This window comes from Arachis stenosperma, chromosome 7 (assembly GCF_014773155.1).
Source record: "Arachis stenosperma cultivar V10309 chromosome 7, arast.V10309.gnm1.PFL2, whole genome shotgun sequence".
NCBI classification, from domain to species: Eukaryota; Viridiplantae; Streptophyta; class Magnoliopsida; order Fabales; family Fabaceae; genus Arachis; species Arachis stenosperma.
In genome coordinates this window covers 43,501,532-43,525,934 of record NC_080383.1, presented here as the reverse complement: position 1 = coordinate 43,525,934, position 24,403 = coordinate 43,501,532, and the positions used below count along the sequence as shown (strand labels likewise).

At 41.0% G+C, this 24,403-nt stretch overlaps 1 protein-coding gene across 1 annotated transcript; it reads right to left on the bottom strand.

The window, feature by feature from the left end:
- Positions 1-21,330: 21,330 nt before the first annotated feature.
- On the bottom strand, positions 21,331-21,885 carry LOC130939743 (uncharacterized). Its single transcript, XM_057867829.1, has 2 exons — positions 21,796-21,885; positions 21,331-21,738 (listed from the first exon to the last, which is right to left on the bottom strand). Exons 1-2 carry the CDS (start codon positions 21,883-21,885, stop codon positions 21,331-21,333), a joined length of 498 nt encoding a protein of 165 aa, XP_057723812.1.
- Positions 21,886-24,403: the final 2,518 nt, after the last annotated feature.

The following is a 24,403-nucleotide window of genomic DNA, read 5'->3' as shown; positions in this document are numbered from 1 at the left end:
AAACTAATCTAAATCATGAGGAGTGAATTATGAGTGCATGATTATGAATGGATGCATTCCCCCACTTTATAGCCTCTAATCTGTATTTTCTGGGCCAAAAACTGGGTCAGAAACAGCTCATAAATCACTTCCAGTGCTTTCTGGTCCGTACAGGTCGCGGAAAAGTGACGCGGCCGCGTCGTCCACGCGACCGCGCGGATTGGATGTTGGCCAGGTCACGCGTCCGCGTGACCCACGCGTTCGCGTCGCCTGGCGTCTGGGCAACTATGGCAAATTATATATCAAATCGAAGCCCCGGACGTTAGCTTTCAAACGCAACTGGAACCACGTCGTTTGGACCTCTGTAGCTAAAGTTATAGCCGTTTGAGTGTGAAGAGGTCAGGCTGGACAGCTTAGCAGTTTCTCCAACTTCTTGCATTCCTTCCACTTTTGCATGCTTCCTTTCCATCCTCTGAGCCATTCCTGCCTTGTAATCTCTGAAAACACTTAACACACATATCAAGGCATCTAATGGTATAAAAGAAGAATTAATATTAAACAAATATAAGTCCAAAGAAGCATGTTTTCAATTAAAGCACATAATTAGGAAGGGAAATCTAAAACATGCAAATAGTATGAATAAGTGGGTAAAGAGTTGATAAAATCCACTCAATTGAGCACAAGATAAACCATAAAATAGTGGTTTATCAACCTCCCCACACTTAAACAAAAGCATGTCCTCATGCTAAGCTCAAGAGAAGCTATAAAGATGAAGAGGAATGGTAAAATGTATGAAATGCAACCTATGTATATGAATGCAACTATATGCTGAGATGTTTCTACCTACTTGGTTAAAAATAAATAAATTCTCCAAGAATAATTATAAACCAAATTCCACTAATTCAAATTACACAATAAAAGATAAGTAAATTTGTAAGAAGATAGCTCATGAAAGCAGGGAACATAGAATCAAGCATTGAACCCTCACAGGAAATGTATATGCACTTCTAATCTCTCAAGTGTCTAGGGTCAATCACTCTACTCTTCCCTAGTCATGCTTTCTAACACTTTGTTCTTCATCTAACCAATCAACAATATTTAGTGCATCAATGCAAACATCATGAGGTCTTTTCAAGGTTGTAATGGGGCTAAGGTAAGGGTAAGGGTATATATATGGCTAAGTGAGCTTTATAAAGTGAATCCTTGATTAGTCTAAGATCTCACCTAGCATACATACACTCTATATAACTTTAAAATCATACCTAGCTGCCCATAATTTTTCCCACTTTTGTATTACATGCTCATGTTTCACTTTTTATTTTTATCCCATGTGCATTGTTTTCATTGAGGAATTTCTTTTTGTATCCCCTTTTATTCAGATGCTGAAATTTTTTTTTTTTTATGCACATGGTAATTGAATCACTTTGATTTTCTTATGAGCATGCTTTCCAAATTTATTTTTATTTCTTTTTAATCTTCCTAACCCTTTGTTTCTATCACTCATGTTCCCACAAGGTTTCCCACATTTAACTCTATTCATGATTTTCTATCTTAAGCTAACCAAGGATTCAACTTGAGATTTTTATTTTGTTTTTCTGCTTAAGGCTAGTATTGTGGTTTATAGAACAAGAGGGGATTAAAAGCTCAAGGGGGCTAACAAGGGTGATGTAAAAGGTAGGCTAATTTTGGGATAAGTGAGCTAGAATTAACAATGGCCTCAATCATATGCAAGCATTTAAATATACTAAATATTGGATATATAGAATGAAACAAAATAAAGATTACAATCATAGATAAGTGAACACACAAGAATAAAAATTTATGGTTAAATAATGTAACCATGTAATTAAGCTCAAATCTCACAGATTGTGTGTTCTTTGGCTCAAAAACCATGTTCCAATTACAACTTCAAACAAATTTTTTTTAACATAAAAATTTTCAATTTAAATTAGTGAAATTTTTCAAAAATAGGGTCTTAAAAAAAATTTATTATTTTAACTAAGTAGTAGCTAAATGCATAAAATCAAACAAATATGTAATTAAACATGAAAATGTAATAATGAACAAACAAATAAAATAAAATATTGGTGTTGAGTCAAGAAGTAATTAACCCATGGAGATCGGTATCGACCTCCCCACACTTAAAGATTGCACCGTCCTCGGTGCATGCTGAGATGTGCAGGTGGACGGGTTGTTCCAACTGATGCTATTCTTCAAGATTTTGCAGATGGACTTGTTTGTCTCTCCCATGTAAACGTCTTCTGGTCTCTTCCTGGTGGCCATCGTGAAAGAAAAAGGGAAGGAAAGTAACCCAAAGCAAAGATAGAAAACAAATAAAATAGGGGTTGGTTAATGCCAAAAATAAGGGGTATCAATTACATGGTAGCTACAACATGCAAGTGAGAAAATAATAAAAGGACATGGCAAATCGAGAGTGCAAAAAGTTGCAATAATAGGGAAGATGATGAGCGGATAATTTGTACGATTTTTGGCATTGTTTTCAGTATGTTTTTAGTATAATTAGTTAAGTTTTTAGTATATTTTTATTAGTTTTTAGCTAAAATTCACTTTTCTGGACTTTACTATGAGTTTGTGTGTTTTTCTGTGATTTCAGGTATTTTCTGACTGAAATTGAAGGTTCTGAGCAAAAATCTGATTCAGAGACTGAAAAGGACTACAGATGCTGTTGGATTCTGACCTCCCTGCACTCGAAGTGGATTTTCTGGAGCTACAGAAGCCCAATTGGCGCGCTCTCAACGGCATTGGAAAGTAGACATCCTGGGCTTTCCAGCAATATATGATAGTCCATACTTTGCCCAAGATTTGATGGCCCAAACCGGCATAGCAATTCGGCCTCAGAAATTCCAGCGTTAAACGCCGGAACTGGCATAAAACTTGGAGTTAAACGCCCAAACTGGCATGAAAGCTGGCGTTTAACTCCAGAAAAGGTCTCTACACGAAAATGCTTCATTGCTCAGCCCAAGCACACACCAAGTGGGCCCGAAAGTGGATTTTTCTGTCATTTACTCATTTCTGTAAACCTTAGGATACTAGTTTACTATTAATAGGATCTTTTGACATTGTATCTGCACCTCATGACACTTTACACGTTTCTTTGTGTACCTTTCACGGCATGAGTCTCTAAACCCCATGGTTGGGGGTGAGGAGCTCTGCTGTGTCTTGATGGATTAATGCAATTACTACTGTTTCTTATTCAATCATGCTTGCTTCTATTCTAAGATATCACTTGCTCTTAACCCGGATGAATGTGATGATCCGTGACACTCATCATCATTCTCAACTATGAACATGTGCCTGACAACCACCTCTGTTCTACTTTAGATTGAGTAGATATCTCTTGGATTCCTTAACCAGAATCTTCGTGGTATAAGCTAGAACTGATGGCGGCATTCAAGAGAATCCGGAAGGTCTAAACCTTGTCTGTGGTATTCTGAGTAGGATTCAATGACTGAATGACTGTGACGTGCTTCAAACTCCTAGCAGGCGGGGCGTTAGTGACAGACGCAAAAGAATCACTGGATTCTATTCCGGCCTGACCGAGAACCGACAGCTGATTAGCCGTGCTGTGACAGAGCATAGGAACGTTTTCACTGAGAGGATGGGAGGTAGCCACTGACAACGGTGAAACCCTACATACAGCTTGCCATGGAAGGAGCCTTGCGTGTTTGATGAAGAAGACAGTAGGAAAGCAGAGATTCAGAAGATGGAGCATCTCCAAAACCTCAACCTATTCTCCATTACTGAAAAACAAGTAACCAATTCATGTTCTTTTGCTTTTCACAATCAATCCTGATAATTTTTGATATCCTGACTAAGATTTACAAGATAACCATAGCTTGCTTCAAGCCGACAATCTCCGTGGGATCGACCCTTGCTCACGCAAGGTATTACTTGGACGACCCAGTGCACTTGCTGGTTAGTTGTGCGGGATTGCAAAAGTGTGATTGCAATTTCGTGCACCAAGTTTTTGGCGCCGTTGCCGGGGATTGTTCGAGTTTGAACAACTGACGGCTTATCTTGTTGCTTAGATTAGGACTGTTTTATTTTTGTTGGTTTAGAGTCTTTTAGTTGAGTCTAGTTTCATACTTTAAGTTTGGTGTCAATTGCATGCTTTTGCCTTTCTTTTAATTTTCGATTTTTGCATGTTCTTAGTCCCTTTTTGATTCATAAAAATTCTAAGTTTGGTGTCCTCTTTGTGTTCTCCTTTAAAATTTTCGAAAATTAGTGTTTGATTTTCTAAAAATTTTAAGTTTGGTGTCTTTTTGTTGTTTTTCTCTTTCCTCTTTTCAAAAATCAAATCTTTTTCATAAAAATTTTTCAATCATATCTTTTTAATTGCTGTTTTCAAAATCTTTTTAATTAACTAATTGATTTAGTTCTCAATTTGCTTTGATCTTGTTTTCTTTTTGATTTTCGAATTTTTTATTTTAATTTCCTTTTGTTTTATTTTATTTTTTTCGTTTAATTCAAAAAAAAAAAAAACAAAATTTATCTATTTGCAATCATTATCATTTCCCTTTTGTCCATTATGGACCTAAGAGGGATTGATCAGTCCAAAAGGACTCTGGGGTCATATGCTAACCCCATTACAGCTGCATATGGGAGTAGCATCTGTACACCTCCCATCAAAGCAAGCAGCTTTGAGCTAAATCCTCAACTCATTATCATAGTGCAGCAAAATTGCCAGTATTCCGGTCTTCCATAGGAAGAACCTACTGAGTTTCTGGCACAGTTCTTACAAATTGCTGACACAGTACATGATAAAGAGGTAGATCAGGATGTCTACAGACTATTACTGTTTCCATTTGCTGTAAAAGACCAAGCAAAAAGGTGGTTGAATAACCAACCTACAGCAAGCATAAAAATATGGAAACAGTTATCAGACAAATTCCTGAATCATTTTTACCCTCCAAAGAGGATGACACAGCTAAGGCTGGACATCCAAGGCTTTAAACAAGAGGATAATGAATCTCTTTATAATGCCTGGGAGAGGTATAGAGGTATGCTTAGAAAATGCCCCTCTGAAATGTTTTCAGAGTGGGTACAGTTAGACATCTTCTACTATGGGCTTACAGAAAAAGCTCAGATGTCTTTAGACCACTCAGCTGGTGGATCTATACACATGAGGAAGACAATTGAAGAAGCTCAAGAGCTTATAGACACTGTTGCTAGAAACCAATACTTATATTCTAGCAATGAGTTCGTTCCAAAAGAGGAAGTCATGGCATTAGTCACTGATCCTAATCCTCAAGAACAGATGAATGAGCTTAATCAACAATTGCTCCTGATGACAGAACAGTTAGCAGAATTTAAAGAAATGCTCCATGATACTGAGGTTGCTAACAAGAGAATAGAACTGCAGTTGAATCAAGCAAAACAGCAAATATCTAAACAGATAACAGAGGAATGTCAAGCAGTTCAACTGAGGAGTGGGAAGACATTGAATAACACTGCTCAAAAGAGCAAAAAGCCAAACAAGGAACAATTGACAGAGGATAACCAAACCACTGTTCAAAATCCCTCTAAGGACAGTAAGAGCCCAGAGAGGAATGTTATTGGCGTTCAAACGCCAGAAAGGGAAGGAAAGCTGGCGTTAAACGCCCATTCCTTGCCCAGTTCTGGCGTTCAAACGCCAGAAAAGGGGGAAAAGCTGGCGTTAAACGCCCATTCCCTGCCCAGTTCTGGCGTTCAAACGCCAGAAAAGGGGGAAAAGTTGGCGTTTAACGCCCATTTTCCACCCAATCCTGGCGTTCAGACGCCAAGGGAGGATCAGACACCTGAGAGTGCTGACAGTAATCCCTCTAAAAAGGCTTCTTCAACCACTTCTGTAAGGAATAAACCTGCAGCATCTAAGGTTGAAGAATATCAAGCCAAGATGCCTTATCCTCAGAAACTCCGCAAAGCGGAACAGGATAAGCAATTTGCCCACTTTGCAGACTATCTAAGGACTCTTGAAATAAAGATTCCGTTTGCAGATGCACTTGAGCAAATACCTTCTTATGCTAAGTTCATGAAAGAGATCTTAAGTCATAAGAAGGATTGGACAGAAACTGAAAAAGTGTTTCTCACTGAAGAATGCAGTGCAGTCATTCTGAAAAGCTTACTAGAAAAGCTTCAAGATCCTGGAAGCTTTATGATACCATGCACATTAGAAGGTGCTTGCACCAAGACAGCTTTATGTGATCTTAGAGCAAGCATCAATCTAATACCTGCATCCACTATCAGAAAGCTTGGGTTGGCTGGAGAAGTCAAACCAACCAGGATATGCCTCCAACTTGCTGATGGCTCTATTAAACATCCATCAGGCATAATAGAGGATATGATTGTCAAGGTTGGGCCCTTTGCTTTTCCAACTGACTTTGTGGTGCTGGAAATGGAGGAGCACAAGAGTGCAACTCTCATTCTAGGAAGACCTTTCCTAGCAACTGGACGAACTCTCATTGATGTACAAAGAGGGGAAATTACCCTGAGAGTCAATGAGGATGAGTTCAAGTTGAATGCTGTAAAAGCTATGCAGCATCCAGACACACCAAATGACTGCATGGGCGCTGACATTATTGACTCTCTGGTAGAAGAGATCAATATGGCTGAAAGCCTAGAATCAGAGCTTGAGGACATCTTCAAAGATGCTCAACCTGATCAAGAAGAACTAGCTGAATCAAAGGAATTTTCGAAAATTCCTCAGGAAGAGAATAAACCTCCAAAACCTGAACTCAAACCTCTACCACCATCCCTGAAGTATGCATTTCTGGGAGAGGGTGAAACTTTTCCAGTGATTATAAGCTCTGCTTTAAATCCACAGGAAGAGGAAGCACTGATTCAAGTGCTAAGGACACACAAGACAGCTCTTGGGTGGTCCATAAGTGATCTCAAAGGCATTAGCCCAGCTAGATGCATGCACAAGATCCTGTTGGAGGATAATGCCAAACCAGTGGTTCAACCACAAAGGAGGCTAAATCCAACCATGAAGGAGGTAGTGCAGAAAGAGGTCACTAAATTACTAGAGGCTGGGATTATTTATCCTATTTCTGATAGTCCCTGGGTGAGCCCTGTCCAAGTTGTCCCCAAGAAGGGAGGCATGACAGTGGTTCATAATGAAAAAAATGAACTGGTTCCTACAAGAACAGTCACAGGGTGGCGTATGTGTATTGACTACAGAAGGCTCAATACAGCCACCAGAAAGGATCATTTTCCTTAACCATTCATAGACCAAATGCTAGAAAGACTAGCTGGTCATGATTATTACTGCTTTTTGGATGGCTATTCAGGCTACAACCAAATTGCAGTAGATCCTCAGGACCAAGAGAAAACAGCATTTACCTGCCCTTCTGGCGTGTTTGCTTACAGGAGGATGCCTTTTGGTCTGTGCAATGCACCTGCAACCTTTCAGAGGTGCATGCTCTCTATCTTCTCAGATATGGTAGAGAAATTTCTGGAAGTCTTCATGGATGACTTCTCAGTATATGGAGACTCATTCAGCTCCTGTCTTAACCACTTATCACTTGTCCTGAAAAGATGCCAAGAGACTAACCTGGTTTTAAACTGGGAGAAATGTCACTTTATGGTGACTGAGGGAATTGTCCTTGGGCATAAAATTTCAAGCAGGGGAATAGAGGTGGATAAGGCAAAGGTAGAGGTAATTGAAAAATTACCACCACCTGCCAATGTTAAGGCAATCAGAAGCTTTCTGGGGCATGCAGGATTCTACAGAAGGTTCATAAAGGATTTTTCGAAAATTGCAAAACCTTTAAGTAACCTGCTAGCTGCTGACACACCATTTGTGTTTGACACACAGTGTCTGCAGGCATTTGAGACCCTGAAAGCTAAACTGGTCACAGCACCAGTCATCTCTACACCAGATTGGGCATTACCATTTGAATTAATGTGTGATGCCAGTGATCATGCCATTGGTGCAGTGTTGGGACAGAGGCATAACAAACTTCTGCACGTCATTTATTATGCTAGCCGTGTTCTAAATGATGCACAGAAGAATTACACAACCACAGAAAAAGAATTACTTGCAGTGGTTTATGCCATTGACAAGTTTAGATCTTATCTAGTAGGATCCAAGGTGGTTGTGTACACTGACCATGCTGCTCTTAAATACTTACTCACAAAGCAGGATTCAAAACCCAGGCTTATCAGATGGGTGTTGCTTCTGCAAGAGTTTGATATAGAAATAAGAGACAGAAAAGGGACAGAGAACCAAGTAGCTGATCATCTGTCCCGAATAGAACCAATAGCTGGGGCGTCCCTCCCTTCTACTGAGATCTCTGAGACTTTCCCAGATGAGCAACTCTTTACCATTCAGGAAGCTCCATGGTTTGCAGATATGGCAAACTATAAAGCTGTGAGGTTCATACCCAAGGAGTACAGCAATGTGCAAAGAAAGAAATTAATTTCAGATGCCAAGTACTACCTCTGGGATGAACCATATCTCTTTAAGAGATGTGCTGACGGAGTGATCCGCAGATGTGTACCCAGAGAAGAAGCACAAAGGATCCTATGGCATTGCCATGGATCACAGTATGGAGGACATTTTGGAAGTGAGCGAACAGCCACTAAAGTCCTCCAGTGTGGCTTCTACTGGCATACTCTCTATAAAGATTCCCGAGAGTTTGTGCGTAACTGTGACAGCTGCCAAAGTGCTGGTAACCTGCCTCACGGATATGCCATGCCTCAACAAGGGATATTAGAGATAGAATTGTTTGATGTATGGGGAATTGACTTCATGGGTCCATTCCCACCATCATACTCAAACACTTACATTCTGGTGGCAGTGGACTATGTATCTAAATGGGTAGAAGCAATTGCTACACCCACTAATGATGCTAAGACCGTGCTAAAGTTCCTCCAGAAACACATCTTCAGCAGATTTGGTGTTCCCAGAGTACTAATCAGTGATGGGGGCACTCATTTCTGCAATAAACAGCTATACTCTGCTATGGTTAGATACGGAATTAGCCATAAAGTGGCGACTCCGTATCATCCACAGACAAATGGGCAAGCTGAAGTCTCTAACAGAGAGCTAAAAAGAATCCTAGAACGGACTGTGATAGCCCGAAGAAAGGATTGGGCAAAGAGCTTGGATGATGCTCTGTGGGCATACAGAACAGCATTCAAGACTCCTATAGGAACCTCTCCATACCAACTGGTGTATGGAAAGGCCTGTCATTTGCCTGTGGAACTGGAACATAAAGCCTACTGGGCAACCAGATTCCTAAACATGGATGCTCAGTTAGCTGGTGAAAAAAGATTGCTCCAGTTAAATGAGCTAGAGGAGTTCAAACTCAATGCCTTTGAAAATGCAAAAATTTATAAGGAAAAGGCAAAGAAGTGGCATGACAAGAAATTGTCAACCAGAGTCTTTGAGCCAGGACAAAAGTTCTGCTCTTCAACTCCAGGCTCAAATTGTTCCCAGGAAAACTCAAATCCCGGTGGAGGGGTCCGTATGTGATCACAGGAGTGTCACCATATGGATATGTTGAGCTTCAAGATATTGATTCTGACAAAAAGTTCATTGTTAATGGACAGAGAATCAAGCATTATCTTGAGAGCAATTTTGAGCAGGAATGCTCAAAACTGAGACTTGAGTGATTCTCAGTGAAGGTCCAGCTAAAGACAGTAAAGAAGCGCTTGCTGGGAGGCAACCCAGTCATTAGGAGGTTATATGATTAGTTCTTACAGAGGCAAGTATCAAAAATGAAGGAATTCACAGAGTTACAGAAGGATTCAGCTCAAAAAGCAGAGAAAATGAGCTTACTGGCGAAAAAACGCCAGTAAGGGGCATTTTGGGCGTTAAACGCCAGAATGGGTACCATTCTAGGCGTTTAACGCCAGGAATGGTGCCATTTTGGGCGTTAAACGCCAGAATGGGCACCATTCTGGGCGTTTAACGCCAGGTGTGCAGCATCCTGGGCGTTTTGGAAAAACGCCCAGTGATAAAGGATTTCTGGCGTTTAACGCCAGCCAGGGCACCTGGCTGGGCGTTAAACGCCCAAAAGGGGCAACAAATGGGCGTTAAACGCCAGAATGGGTGCCATTCTGGGCGTTTAACGCCAGCAAGGTGGGGGGACCACAATTTTGTTTTCAAATCAAATTTTTTCAAACTTTCCTTTTCTCACCCATACTTTTCTACAAAATCACACTTCAATCATTCATCATTCACTTTCAAATCTTCAAAAATCAAAACCATTCTTCAAATTTATTTCAAATCAATTACAAACATTGTTCAAAATTTTCACCCTTTTCTCAATTTCTTTCCAAATCTTCTCAAATCTCCTTTCAAATTTCTCTTTTTTTTTTGAAAACTCCCCTCCCCACCTTATAAATACACGTTTGGCTCCCTCTTTCCACCACACCATTCGAATTTCCTCTTCCTCCCCCTCTCTTCTCTCTTTTCTTTTGCTTGAGGACAAGCAAACCTCTAAGTTTGGTGTGCTTTTCCGTGATCACTAAGCCAAGATTCATCAAGATCATGGCTCCTAAGGAAAAACAAACCAATTTAAGAGCAAAGAAAGAGACTAATCCAAAGAATCTTTGGAATCAAGAGAAGTTCTTAACTAAAGAACATGAAGACCATTATCACAAAATAATGGGTCTGAGGTCAGTGATCCCGGAAGTAAAATTTGATCTGAAAGAAGATGAATATCCGGGGATCCAAGAGCAAATTCAAAACAGAGGATGGGAAGTTCTAACCAATCCTGAGACAAAGGTTGGAAGGAACATGGTTCAGGAATTCTACTCAAATCTGTGGCTGACAGATAAGCAGAGAATGACTGGAACCGCTTACCATACCTACAGAACCATGGTCAGAGGGAAAGTTATGTACTTCCATTTGGACAAAATAAGAGAAATCTTCAAGTTACCTCAACTGCAAGATGATCCTGACTCCTTTAATAGGAGAATGGTGAGAGTAGATAAAGGGTTGGATCAAGTTCTAGAGGACATATGCCTCCTTGGAACTAAGTGGATAACCAATTCTAAGGGTGTCCCAAACCAACTCAAGAGGGGAGACCTCAAACCAATTGCAAGAGGTTGGCTAGACTTTATTGGGTGTTCCATATTGCCCACTAGCAACCGTTCTGAGGTTACCATCAAGAGAGCAGTGATGATTCATTGCATTATGCTTGGAAAAGAAGTGGAGGTTCATCATGTGATTGCCTGTGAGATCTACACAATTGCAAATAAAAATTTCACTGAAGCCAAACTGGCTTACCCAAGCTTGATCTCCTTGCTCTGTAAAGAGGCTGCGGTGAAGATGGGAGTAGATGAATTCATACCCATTGAACATCCAATCACCAAGAAGTCAATGGAAGGACAAGTACAAGAAAACTCTATCAAAAGGAGGGCGCAGGAGTTCCTCCCTGAATTTCCTGAAATTGGCTACTGGGCCAGCCTAGAAGCATCTATCACCAAGTTGCAAGAAACTATGGAGCAACTTAAGGAAGAACAGCAGAACCAGAACTGCATGCTCTGCAAATTGCTGAAGGAGCAAGAGAAGCAGGGGCGTGAAATCCAAGAGATGAAACGCCAAAAGCTCTCCTCTCAAGCTGAGGGAGCATCCACTTCTCAAAATCAAGGTTGTTGAGTCCTAACTCTGTGAAAACCTCTATCATTAGGAGCCTATGTTTGCGTTTTTTTATATATTTATTTTTGAGTCTTTGTCTTAATTCATAATTAATAAAATTTAAAGTTTATGCCTTAAAGCTATGAATGTCCTATGAATCCATCACCTCTCTTAAATGAAAAATGCTTTAATCACAAAAGAACAAGAAGTACAGGATTTCGAAATTTATCTCTGAAACTAGTTGAATTAGTTTGATGTGGTGACAATACTCTTTGTTTTTCTGAATGAATGCTTGAACAGTGCATATGTCTTTTGAATTTGCTGTTTTAAGAATGTTAAAATTGTTGGCTCTTGAAAGAATGAGGAGAAAGAGAACTGTTATTGAGGATCTGAAAAATCATCAAATTGATTCTTGAAGCAAGAAAAAGCAGAAAAAAAATAACGAAAAAAAAAAGAAAAGAGAAGAAAAAGAAAAAGAAAGAAATAAAGTTGTGAACCAAGGCAAAAAGAGTGTGCTTAAGAACCTTGGACACCTCTAATTGGGGACTTTAGCAAAGCTGAGTCACAATCTAAAAAGGTTCACCCAATTATGTGTCTGTGGCATGTATGTATCTGGTGGTAATACTGGAAGACAGAGTGCTTTGGGCCACAGCCAAGACTCATACACTAGCTATGTTCAAGAATCATTATACTTAACTAGGAGAATCAATAACACTATTTGAGTTCTGAGTTCTCATAGATGCCAATCATTCTGAACTTCAAAAGATAGAGTGAGATGCCAAAACTGTTCGGAGGCAAAAAGCTACTAGTCCCGCTCATCTAATTGGAACTATGTTTCTTTGATATTTTGGAGTCTATAGTATATTCTCTTCTTTTTATCCTATTTTGATTTTCAGTTGCTTGGGGACAAGCAACAATTTAAGTTTGGTGTTGTGATGAGCGGATAATTTGTACGCTTTTTGGCATTGTTTTCAGTATGTTTTTAGTATAATTAGTTAAGTTTTTAGTATATTTTTATTAGTTTTTAGCTAAAATTCACTTTTCTGGACTTTACTATGAGTTTGTGTGTTTTTCTGTGATTTCAGGTATTTTCTGACTGAAATTGAAGGTTCTGAGCAAAAATCTGATTCAGAGACTGAAAAGGACTACAGATGCTGTTGGATTCTGACCTCCCTGCACTCGAAGTGGATTTTCTGGAGCTACAGAAGCCCAATTGGCGCGCTCTCAACGGCATTGGAAAGTAGACATCCTGGGCTTTCCAGCAATATATGATAGTCCATACTTTGCTTAAGATTTGATGGCCCAAACCGGCATAGCAATTCGGCCTCAGAAATTCCAGCGTTAAACGCCGGAACTGGCATAAAACTTGGAGTTAAACGCCCAAACTGGCATGAAAGCTGGCGTTTAACTCCAGAAAAGGTCTCTACACGAAAATGCTTCATTGCTCAGCCCAAGCACACACCAAGTGGGCCCGGAAGTGGATTTTTCTGTCATTTACTCATTTCTGTAAACCTTAGGATACTAGTTTACTATTAATAGGATCTTTTGACATTGTATCTGCACCTCATGACACTTTACACGTTTCTTTGTGTACCTTTCACGGCATGAGTCTCTAAACCCCATGGTTAGGGGTGAGGAGCTCTGCTGTGTCTTGATGGATTAATGCAATTACTACTGTTTCTTATTCAATCATGCTTGCTTCTATTCTAAGATATCACTTGCTCTTAACCCGGATGAATGTGATGATCCGTGACACTCATCATCATTCTCAACTATGAACATGTGCCTAACAACCACCTCTGTTCTACTTTAGATTGAGTAGATATCTCTTAGATTCCTTAACCAGAATCTTCGTGGTATAAGCTAGAACTGATGGCGGCATTCAAGAGAATCCGGAAGGTCTAAACCTTGTCTGTGGTATTCTGAGTAGGATTTAATGACTGAATGACTGTGACGTTCTTCAAACTCCTAGCAGGCGGGGCGTTAGTGACAGACGCAAAAGAATCACTGGATTCTATTCCGGCCTGACCGAGAACCGACAGCTGATTAGCCGTGCTGTGACAGAGCATAGGAACGTTTTCACTGAGAGGATGGGAGGTAGCCACTGACAACGGTGAAACCCTACATACAGCTTGCCATGGAAGGAGCCTTGCGTGTTTGATGAAGAAGACAGTAGGAAAGCAGAGATTCAGAAGATGGAGCATCTCCAAAACCTCAACCTATTCTCCATTACTGAAAAACAAGTAACCAATTCATGTTCTTTTGCTTTTCACAATCAATCCTGATAATTTCTGATATCCTGACTAAGATTTACAAGATAACCATAGCTTGCTTCAAGCCGACAATCTCCGTGGGATCGACCCTTGCTCACGCAAGGTATTACTTGGACGACCCAGTGCACTTGCTGGTTAGTTGTGCGGGATTGCAAAAGTGTGATTGCAATTTCGTGCACCAGAAGAGAGTGTGGGTAAGGAGAGATAATATAAATTCATGTCAATGCAAATGGAGTGCAAGTATCATAAAAGATTAGCATTGGCATACAATTAATATCATCCCACAGTGTAAAACAAGTTACCAAAATAAATTAAAGAAAAGAAGCAACAGTTGAATAAGAAAAATTTTTAACACCAATGGAAAGATAAAAATGTGCGCAAAATTAAAATGCAATGAATGAAAGTATGCAAATAAATAAAAATAAAATAAAAAGAAAAAGAAGAAAGAGAAGGGAAAGAAGGGAAGAGGAAGTAAATAAGAAAGGAGAAGAAAAATTAGGATTTGAAGGAGAGAAAGATAAGATATGTGGCAATTTTTAGGGTGAGCTGTGCGGCGTATGCGACGCGGCCGCGGAAGGCACGCGTTCGCGTGGGTGCGCGTCAGGTAAGACGACGTGATCGCGTCAGTCACGCGGTCACGTGGCCCGTGTTGCGCTGCTGGCGCGAGTGCAGCCCCGCTCCAGCACAACTCTCTGTTCGATTCAATTTAATTGCCAAAATTGGAGGACGCGATCGTGTGGGTCGCGCGATTGCGTGAGTGTGCGTCAGAAAATAATTGACGCGGCCGCATCGGCAACGCGGTCGCGTGACAAGGATTGTGCTTCCAGCACCACTCTCGCACAATATGGCATTGTGCACCCTTTTACGTCGAAAATGCACGGCACGCGGCCGCGTGGGGCACGCGGTCGCGTGGGAGGCCATACTTCCCATTCGACGCGGACGCGTCAGCAACGCGGTCGCGTGGGTCGATATGTGCCATTAGCACGCCTCCAGCCACGCTCCAGCGTGACTCTCTGTTCACTTTTATTTTTCTTTTCTCTCCAAGCGACGCGGACGCGTCGCAGATGCGATCGCGTCGCATAGTGAAAATTTTTTTTTTTAATAACTGAAAAATGCAGAATGCAGAATGCAATGCTTAATGTGAATGAGATGCAAAATTCTAGGTTCAATATAACAAAATAAAATAGAATTCACAAACAAATAAAACTAAATAAAAGTGAAAAAGGACGATCATACCATGGTGGGTTGTCTCCCACCTAGCACTTTTAGTTAAAGTCCTTAAGTTGGACATTTCATGAGCTTCCTGTCATGGTGGCTTATGCTTGTACTGATCCAGGAATTCCCACCAATGTTTGTATCTCCAGTAACCTCCGGGGTCCCAGACTAAGCACATAAAGCCCTTACGAAGCTTCAAATAGATTCTTAGGCTCCCGGGGTGACAAATGTCAGAACGGATTCCAGGATCCCAAACTTTACCTTTACACCCGTTTTTGTCTTGATCTGCATTTTTCCAGCCGGGTGAAAGGTGATCTGAATTCTCATTGTAGCGACCAAACAGCTTCCTAGACCCATTCAGTTGAGCTCTATACCAACCTTTGCGTTTAAACTTAAAGCTTCCAACCATAATGAACCTTGCAGGACAATTCTTACCACTGACCATCTTTCTTTTACTCTTAATGCCACAAAGAGCTCTAAGTTGACCATCCGTCTCCAGTAGCCCATATTCAAGTGGGATTAGAAAGCTATGAGATATGAATTTTACCCACTTGAATGTTGTGAAGGATGATGGCAACTTAGGGGGAGGCGTTTTTAATGAAATTGCAAGCTCCACTCCCTTGTACTCTTCTCTGATAATTACCATCTCTTTGCAAGCTTCTTCAATTTTAACCTCTTCCTCTTGGTAGCTTTCTTCCAATTCAATCATCTCTTCATTGCTTTTCAAGGGCATGGGAGGTTGTGCTTCTTCTTCTTGAATCTCCATCTCTTGATCAACCTCTTCCAAGTCTTCAACTATGATATGCTTTGGAGGTTGTACACCCTCCTCAGCATCAATTTCAACCATCTTGAAAGGAGGCTCTATGTCTTAACTTTCCCATGGAGGTTCTACATCTCCTAAGTCTTCAACCACTTCTTCTTCTTCAATAATTCCGGCTTCCTCTACTTGTTCCAGTACAAAGTCATGCTCCGTACTGTTCACTGGAGTTTCTAGTATCTCCTTCATACTACGTTCTTCATTAGATTGTCCACATGAAGCCATGGAGGTTCCTTGAGTGTCCGAATGTCGGGAGGCTAATTGACTCATTAGGAGTTGCCCCAATTGATGAAGGGTTGCCTGACATCGATCCACTGTTTCCTTGAGACGATCCTTTGCCTCTTGATGCACTCGGTTTTCATAAATAAGATCACAATGCTCTTGGATTGATGGATATGGAGATGGTGAATATTGAAGTGGTGGTTCTTGTGAGTAATTGGGTTGGAATGGGGTGGTTCTATATATGGTTCATATGGCTCATAAGGTGGTTGGTATGGTGGTTGAGGGTTAGGGTCATATGGAGGTGAATGGCAGAAAGGGGCTTGTGAGTGTGGTGGGTTGAGGTTGTGTTAAAAGGATGATCTCTGAGCATAGGGTGGGGCTTGTTGGTAGCTACAAGGTGGTCCACCATATCTATCAGCTTGGGATGCATTGTAGCCTGGTCTTTGTCCATGATATCTAGGATGGTGTTGTTGCCTAAAGGGTTGATTAGATCCTCTTGTCTCCATCCATCCTTGATTGGTCTGACCTTGATGTATATTCCTGCTGTGGTTTCTATTTCCTTCAACAAAGTTAGAACCAAACTCAAAGCGAGAGGGGTGAGAATTCATAGTAATTAATAAAAATTAAAAACAAAAATAAATAAACAAGAAAAATAAATTTTTTTTAATATTTACAATAACCAATAATAAGGCACACGTTTGCAATTCCCCGGCAACGGCGCCATTTTGACGTTAAGATTTTTGCCAGTAAAGAATTTCATAAAATTAGTCGCGTTGTAGATATAGTCTCTAAACCGACAGAAATCCCTTCGTACAAACGTTTTGGTTGTCACAAGTAACAAACCCCTTAAAAATTGATAACCGAGTATTTAAACCTCGGGTCGTCTTCTCAAGGAATTGCAGGGAGTTATGTTCTTATTATTGGTTATGAAAAAGTGTGTTTGGGGTTTTGGATCAAGGTAAAAGGTTAGTTGGGCAGTGGGCACAGGTATATTTTCAAAGCAATAAAAATAAATAAATAACTGTAAAATAAACTCTTGGCAAGATATGGGAACTGGAGGTCCTATCCTAGTTATCCTTATCAATTGTGATGAGAATTGGATTTGTCTCCCACTTTGTTAACCTCTAACTATGAAGGTAAGTTAAGTGGATGAATTAATTCCAATTTCCAATCAACAATGAGTTTGATAAATCAAGAGTTACCAATTATTTAACCAAAGCCAAAAGGGGAAAAACTAAATCTACTAGAATAATAATATCCTCAGATTGGGAATAATAAAAAGGAACAATCATAAACTGAAATGCTTCAAATATCATTAAATAAAATATTCAAATCTTAACATGGAAAAGTTTATAAGCCAATTAGGCAACATATCTAATACAAGCAATGAAGTATCTGAAAATAGGAAATAAATATAAAGTAAAAGAATATTGAACCTGGGATCCAGAGTTACTCTTAAAACAAGAAGAAATCCTAAATCCTAAATCCTAATCCTAAAGAGAGAGAGGAGAGAACCCCTCTCAAAACTAATCTAAATCATGAGGAGTGAATTACGAGTGCATGATTATGAATGGATGCATTCCCCCACTTTATAGCCTCTAATCTGTGTTCTCTGGGCCGAAAACTGGGTTAAAAACAGCTCAGAAATCACTTCCAGCACTTTCTGGTCCGTACAGGTCACGGAAAAGTGACGCGGCCGCGTCGTCCATGCGACCGCACAGATTGGGTGTTGGCCAGGTCACGCGTCTGCGTGACCCACGCGTTCGCGTCACCTGGCGTCGGGGCAACTATGGCAAATTATATATCAAATCGAAGCCTCGGACGTTAGCTTTCCAACGCAACTGGAACCACATCGTTTGGACCTCTGTAGCTAAAGTTATAGCCGTTTGAGTGCGAAGAGGTCAGGCTGGACAGCTTAGCAGTTTCTCCAACTTTTTGCATTCCTTCCATTTTTGCATGCTTCCTTTCCATCCTCTGAGCCATTCCTGCCTTGTAATCTCTGAAAACACTTAACACACATATCAAGGCATCTAATGGTATAAAAGGAGAATTAATATTAAACAAATATAAGTCCAAAGAAGCATGTTTTCAATCAAAGCACATAATTAGGAAGGGAAATGTAAAACATGCAAATAGTATGAATAAGTGGGTAAAGAGTTGATAAAATCCACTCAATTGAGCACAAGATAAACCATAAAATAGTGGTTTATCAATCATCCTCTTTCACTCTTATCTGATGGTAACCAGATCTCAAATCTATTTTGGAAAACACCCCAGCTCCTTGCAATTGATCCATCAAGTCATCTATCCTTGGCAGCGGGTACTTGTTCTTCACTGTCACTTTATTTAATTGTCAGTAATCCATGCACGAACGCATTCATCCATCTTTCTTCTTCACCAATAAAACTAGCGCTCCCCACGGTGATACACTCGGTCGAATGAACCTCTTGTTCAGAAGCTCTTCCAACTGAGTCTTTAATTCTGCCAGCTCTATCGGAGCCATTCGATACGGCACAATCGACACTGGTCCGGCTCCCGACACCAATTCAATCGTAAATTCAATTTCCCTTTGAGGTGGGAACTCTGGGATATCTTCTGGAAACACTTATGGAAAATCTCTAACCACCGGAATCTGATCTAAGTTCTGGGCATCACCCAACACATTAGCAGCCAATAGAATATAACCCTGACACTCCTCCCCACTACAATGCAGCATTACAGAGTTCAGGTAATACCCCATAGCTACCACTGCTCCCTTCTCTCCTTCCGGCATAAACCAAATAGTTTGTTGGTGCACAAAATTGCAATCACACTTTGCAATTCCGCACAACTAACCAGCAAGTGCACTGGGTCGTCCAAGTAATACCTTACGTGAGTAAGGGTCGATCCCACGGAGATTGTCGGCTTGAAGCAAGCTATGGTTATCTTGTAACTCTTAGTCAGGATATCAATAATTATCAGGTTTAATTATGAAAAGTAAAAGAACATGAAATAAGTACTTGTTTTGCAGTAATGGAGACCAGGTTGAGGTTTTGGAGATGCTCTATCTTCTGAATCTCTGCTTTCCTACTGTCTTCTTCTTCATGCACGCAAGACTCCTTCCATGGCAAGCTGTATGTAGGGTTTCACCGTTGTCAATGGCTACCTCCCATCCTCTCAGTGAAAATGTTCAACGCGCTCTATCACAGCACGGCTATTCATTTGTCGGTTCTCAATCAGGTCGGAATAGAATCCAGTGATTCTTTTGCGTCTGTCACTAACGCCCAGCCTTCAGGAGTTTGAAACTCGTCACAGTCATTCAATCCTTGAATCCTACTCAGAATACCACAGAGAAGGTTTAGACCTTCCGGATTCTCTTGAATGCCACCATCAATTCTAGCTTATACCACGAAGATTCTGATTAAGGAATTCAAGAGATATCTACTCAATCTAAGGTAGAACGGAGGTGGTTGTCAGGCACACGTTCATAGGTGAGAATGATTATGAGTGTCACGGATCATCACTTTCATCAGGTTTAGGAACAAGTGATATCTTAGAATAGACGCAAGCATGATTGAATGAAAAACAGTAGTAATTGCATTAATCCATCAAGACACAGCAGAGCTCCTCACCCCCAACCATGGGGTTTAGAGACTCATGCCGTAGAAGATACAATAAGAAACGTATAAAGTGTCATGATGTCCAGATACAATATCAAAAGGTCCTATTAATAGTGAACTAGTAACCTAAGGTATACAGAAATGAGTAAATAACGTAAAAATCCACTTCCGGGGTCCACTTGGTGTGTGCTTGGGCTGAGCATTGAAGCTTTCATGTGTATAGACTTTTTCTGGAGTTAAACGCCAGCTTTTGTGCCAGTTTGGGCGTTTAACTCCAATTTTTGTGCCAGTTTCGGCGTTAAACGCCGGGAATTCTGAAGCTGATTTGCAACGCCGGTTTGGGCCATCAAATCTCGGGCAAAGTATGGACTATTATACATTGCTGGAAAACCCAGGATGTCTACTTTCCAACGCAATTGAGAGCGCGCCAATTGGGCTTTTGTAGCTCCAGAAAATCCACTTCGAGTGCAGGGAGGTCAGAATCCAACAGCATCTGCAGTCCTTTTCAGCCTCTGAATCAGATTTTTGCTCAGGTCCCTCAATTTCAGCCAGAAAATACCTGAAATAACAAAAAAACACACAAACTCATAGTAAAGCCCAGAAAAGTGAATTTTAACTAAAAACTAATAAAAACATGCTAAAAACTAACTAAAATGTACTAAAAACATACTAAAAACAATGCCAAAAAGCGTATAAATTATCCGCTCATCATTTGTTCAAAGCAATCCAGCAAAACCCGATTCTTCGACAACTAATCAAACCCCAAAATCATTTCTAGCCCCACCATTGGTAAACAGATCAAGTCATGCACAAAGTCTCTACCCTCAAGCTTGAAACATACTTGTCTACAACCTGACCTAGTCGTAACTATTTTATGCGGGGTATGTACATGCAAATCAAAATGTAACTCTGACACTTTCAAGCCTAATGCCTCAACTTTAGCAAATAAAATAAATGAATGCAAATCTCCAGTATCATATAATGCAACTAAGGATTTATCACCAATTAGACATATACCTCTCATCAACAGATCCGTAGAAGCATCCTTGGCATTCACAACAAAGACTCAACCTTGATGCTGACTTTGGCCCGCATTCTGATTCCTCCCACGAGGGCAATCCCTCGCAATGTGGCCAGGCAACCCACAATTGAAGCAACTACCTAAACCAATTTTGCATGAGTCATAAGGATGGAAATGCCCACAACGATCACAAACTAAATCCAAAGAATTCTTACTCTGATTTCCTCTTCCCTTAGCATACTAAAATTGATTCTGATTCTTCTTTCTGAAGCCCCCCAGCCTTGAGGTGCATATCCTCCTCTCTTGAAGCTTTGTCCTCTCGGATGAAAATACTTGCCACATCCCCGACTAGAGCTCCCTCCATGAGTGTCCTTGGATGCCGCCACAGTCTTGGCATACTCTTCCACTACTCTAGCCTTGTTCACAACGTCAGAAAAAGTATGAATCTCCAATGCAGCCACAAGAGTCAGGATGTTGTCCTTCAACCCTCTCTGATACTTAATGCACTTCCAGCTCTCGTAAGTCTCTGGGGCACCTTGACACACCCTAGAAAACCTACAGAGCCCCTCAAACTTGTTGGTGTAGTCCGCCATAGATAGGGAACCTTGCTTCAGCTACATTAGTTCCATTTCCTTTGCTTCCCTTGTAGACTCAGGGAAGTATTTCTTGTAGAAAGCCGTCTGGAACACCTCCCATGGAATGTCGGTGTTCTGAAGTTGTAGCAAATGACACTCAGCTTGCCACCAAGGCTGGGCCTCTCCCGCTAGCTGATAAGCGGCAAATTCGACGTATTGATTGAGGGGAACATGCTGCGCTTGTAAAGCATGCTCCAAAGCTTGGAACCAGTGGTCAGCTTTAGTAGGATTTGTGGATCCGCGAAAAGTTGGCGGATTAACCTTGAGAAACGTCGCCAAGGTCATCAGAACTCCTCCCGTGTTATTGCCGTTACCCTCAACATTATCATTGGCATTCCCTTCGCCATTCCTGTTGCTATTTCCAGTCCCGGCCGGTTGGCCCGATCTCTGCACAGCTTACAGAGTCGCAACAGCAATAGCTTCCATGGTATTAGCGAGATTCACCATTGCCGCCATGAATTCGGCATGATTGTCAGCTGGTTGCTCATTTCTACTTCCTCGTGTTCGTGTTTGACCCCGTCCGCGAGTGGCCATTAGGGTTCCTGTCCACACCAAATAGCCGATATCAAGGTGATCAGTCTCAATATCAAGAGGCTAGTGCTTCAATTTTCCCAAACAGGCACTCACAAACAAGCATGCTATTCAATATCAAACAGATAACCTAATAGCATCAAAGAAAAGACACACAGAGTATGCAATGAAGCACAATCGGTCTATCCCTCAGGCTTACGAGGACGAACCACTCTGATACAACTAAATGTAACACCCTAATTAGCCTAAGCTTTACCTCGCGTCGTAAAGCAAAGGTTAACCAGAGATTACGACAGTTCTAAGCTCGTACATATAATATATAGAATGAATAGTATAATTCTAGATGCCTGATGAAGGATATAACTCAAAAACAGGATTTGAAAAACGCAAAGCGTACTAACGAAGCTACTAACTTAAGGCACAAGAAACAGTTAAGATATAACAAAAGATAAGTATATAGTATCATAAGAAACCAGTCACGACTCGCAGTGTTTAAGCCGGATAGCCATATACAGGTATACATGACCATACAGTGAAAACAGCTTATACAAGTTTTGTTCTCTCATATACATGCCTCTAGGCAAAACAAAGTGCAAAAGGAGAGATGTATAAACAAAATAAACCAAAAAGACTCCAAAAGAATCCAAGATCCTCCGCTTCTGTCACCATTCAAAGCAACTCACCGAGGTGGGTTGCGACCTGCATCTGAAAAACACAACAGAGATATGGTATGAGAACCGGAGGTTCTCAGTATGGTAACAGTGCCCAGTGATGTAGGATATAAGACTCCGGGATGCCAAAGGCAAGCCTAATCTCCATATCCAATCACAAGATTCAAACTTAAAGCATTCTAAAACAAATAAACATAAATTTGCCAATATTAACTTAAATAAACCAGGTCATCTATCTTAGGGGACTTCTACTCTAACCAAACACGCTGTCCCACAGCCTTCACCAACCGATCCTCCATGCGATCCCATTGCCACTGCCTTCCGAACTTCCTCAATCCCAGCAGAAAACAAAGGTAATATACAATGCAAGTAAAGCACAAGTAGAAGCATATAAGGCAAATAATTCAGATAGCAAGTAAGCATGTTATTCAATTTGGCAAGCCATTACAAGTAAACAAAGCATACAAACAGATAGAAAATGCATATGATGAATGCCTGCCCTACTGGCTGTAATATCACATTGATGGTTCAACTGCCAACTCGACACATCTCCATGGAGACGTCGCCCTTCGGATTGCACATATGGGAACCCCCGAGATATAGTGCCAGGATCACTGTCCAAGTACCAGCGCCTGCACGCCCTATAGATCTGAAGGGATGCGAGCGGGATACTCTTGCCTCAGACCTCACATCTCAACATAAGCAGGATTAACCACCGTCCTTACGCTACCGCCACTACCTCGACAGGCGGGATTAAACACCGTCCCTGTCGGGCGTGATAAACCACTATTTTATGATTCATATTGTATTTAATTGTGTGGTTTTATCAAGTCTTCACCCACTTATTCATATGATTTGCATGTATTTACAATTCCTTCCTAAATATATTCTATGATTGAAAACTTGCTTCCTAAAGACCTTTTAGTTGTATGTTTTTATTTTCCTTCGTACCATTCGATGCCGTGATCTGTGTGCTAAGTGTTTCAGGCTTCATAAGGCAGGAATGACGTAAAGAATGAAGACGAAGCGTGCAAAAGTGGAAGGAACACAAGGAATTAAGGAGATGACCAGCGAGAAGTCACGCGGTCGCATGGCTCACGCGACCGCGCGACATGGAAGAAATCACAGTGACGCGCTTGCGTGCCTGACGCGACCGCGCAGATTGGAAGCTGCACGAACGACGCGAATGCGTGGATGACGCACACGCGTGGTACGAAAAATGCTGAGTGACGCGAACGCGTGGATGGTGCATGAAATTGCAATCACACTTTTGCAACTCCGCACAACTAACCAGTAAGTGCACTGGGTCGTCCAAGTAATACCTTACGTGAGTAAGGGTCGATCCCACGGAGATTGTCGGCTTGAAGCAAGCTATGGTTATCTTGTAACTCTTAGTCAGGATATCAATAATTATCAGGTTTAATTGTGAAAAGTAAAAGAACATAAAATAAGTACTTGTTTTGCAGTAATGGAGAACAGGTTGACGTTTTGGAGATGCTCTATCTTCTGAATCTCTGCTTTCCTACTATCTTCTTCTTCATGCACACAAGGCTCCTTCCATGGCAAGCTGTATGTAGGGTTTCACCGTTGTCAATGGCTACCTCCCATCCTCTCAGTGAAAATGTTCAACGCGCTCTGTCACAGCACGGCTAATCATCTGTTGGTTCTCAATCAGGTTGGAATAGAATCCAGTGATTCTTTTGCGTCTATCACTAACGCCCAGCCTTCAGGAGTTTGAAGCTCGTCACAGTCATTCAATCATTGAATCCTACTCAGAATACCACAGACAAGGTTTAGACCTTCCAAATTCTCTTGAATGCTGCCATCAATTCTAGCTTATACCACGAAGA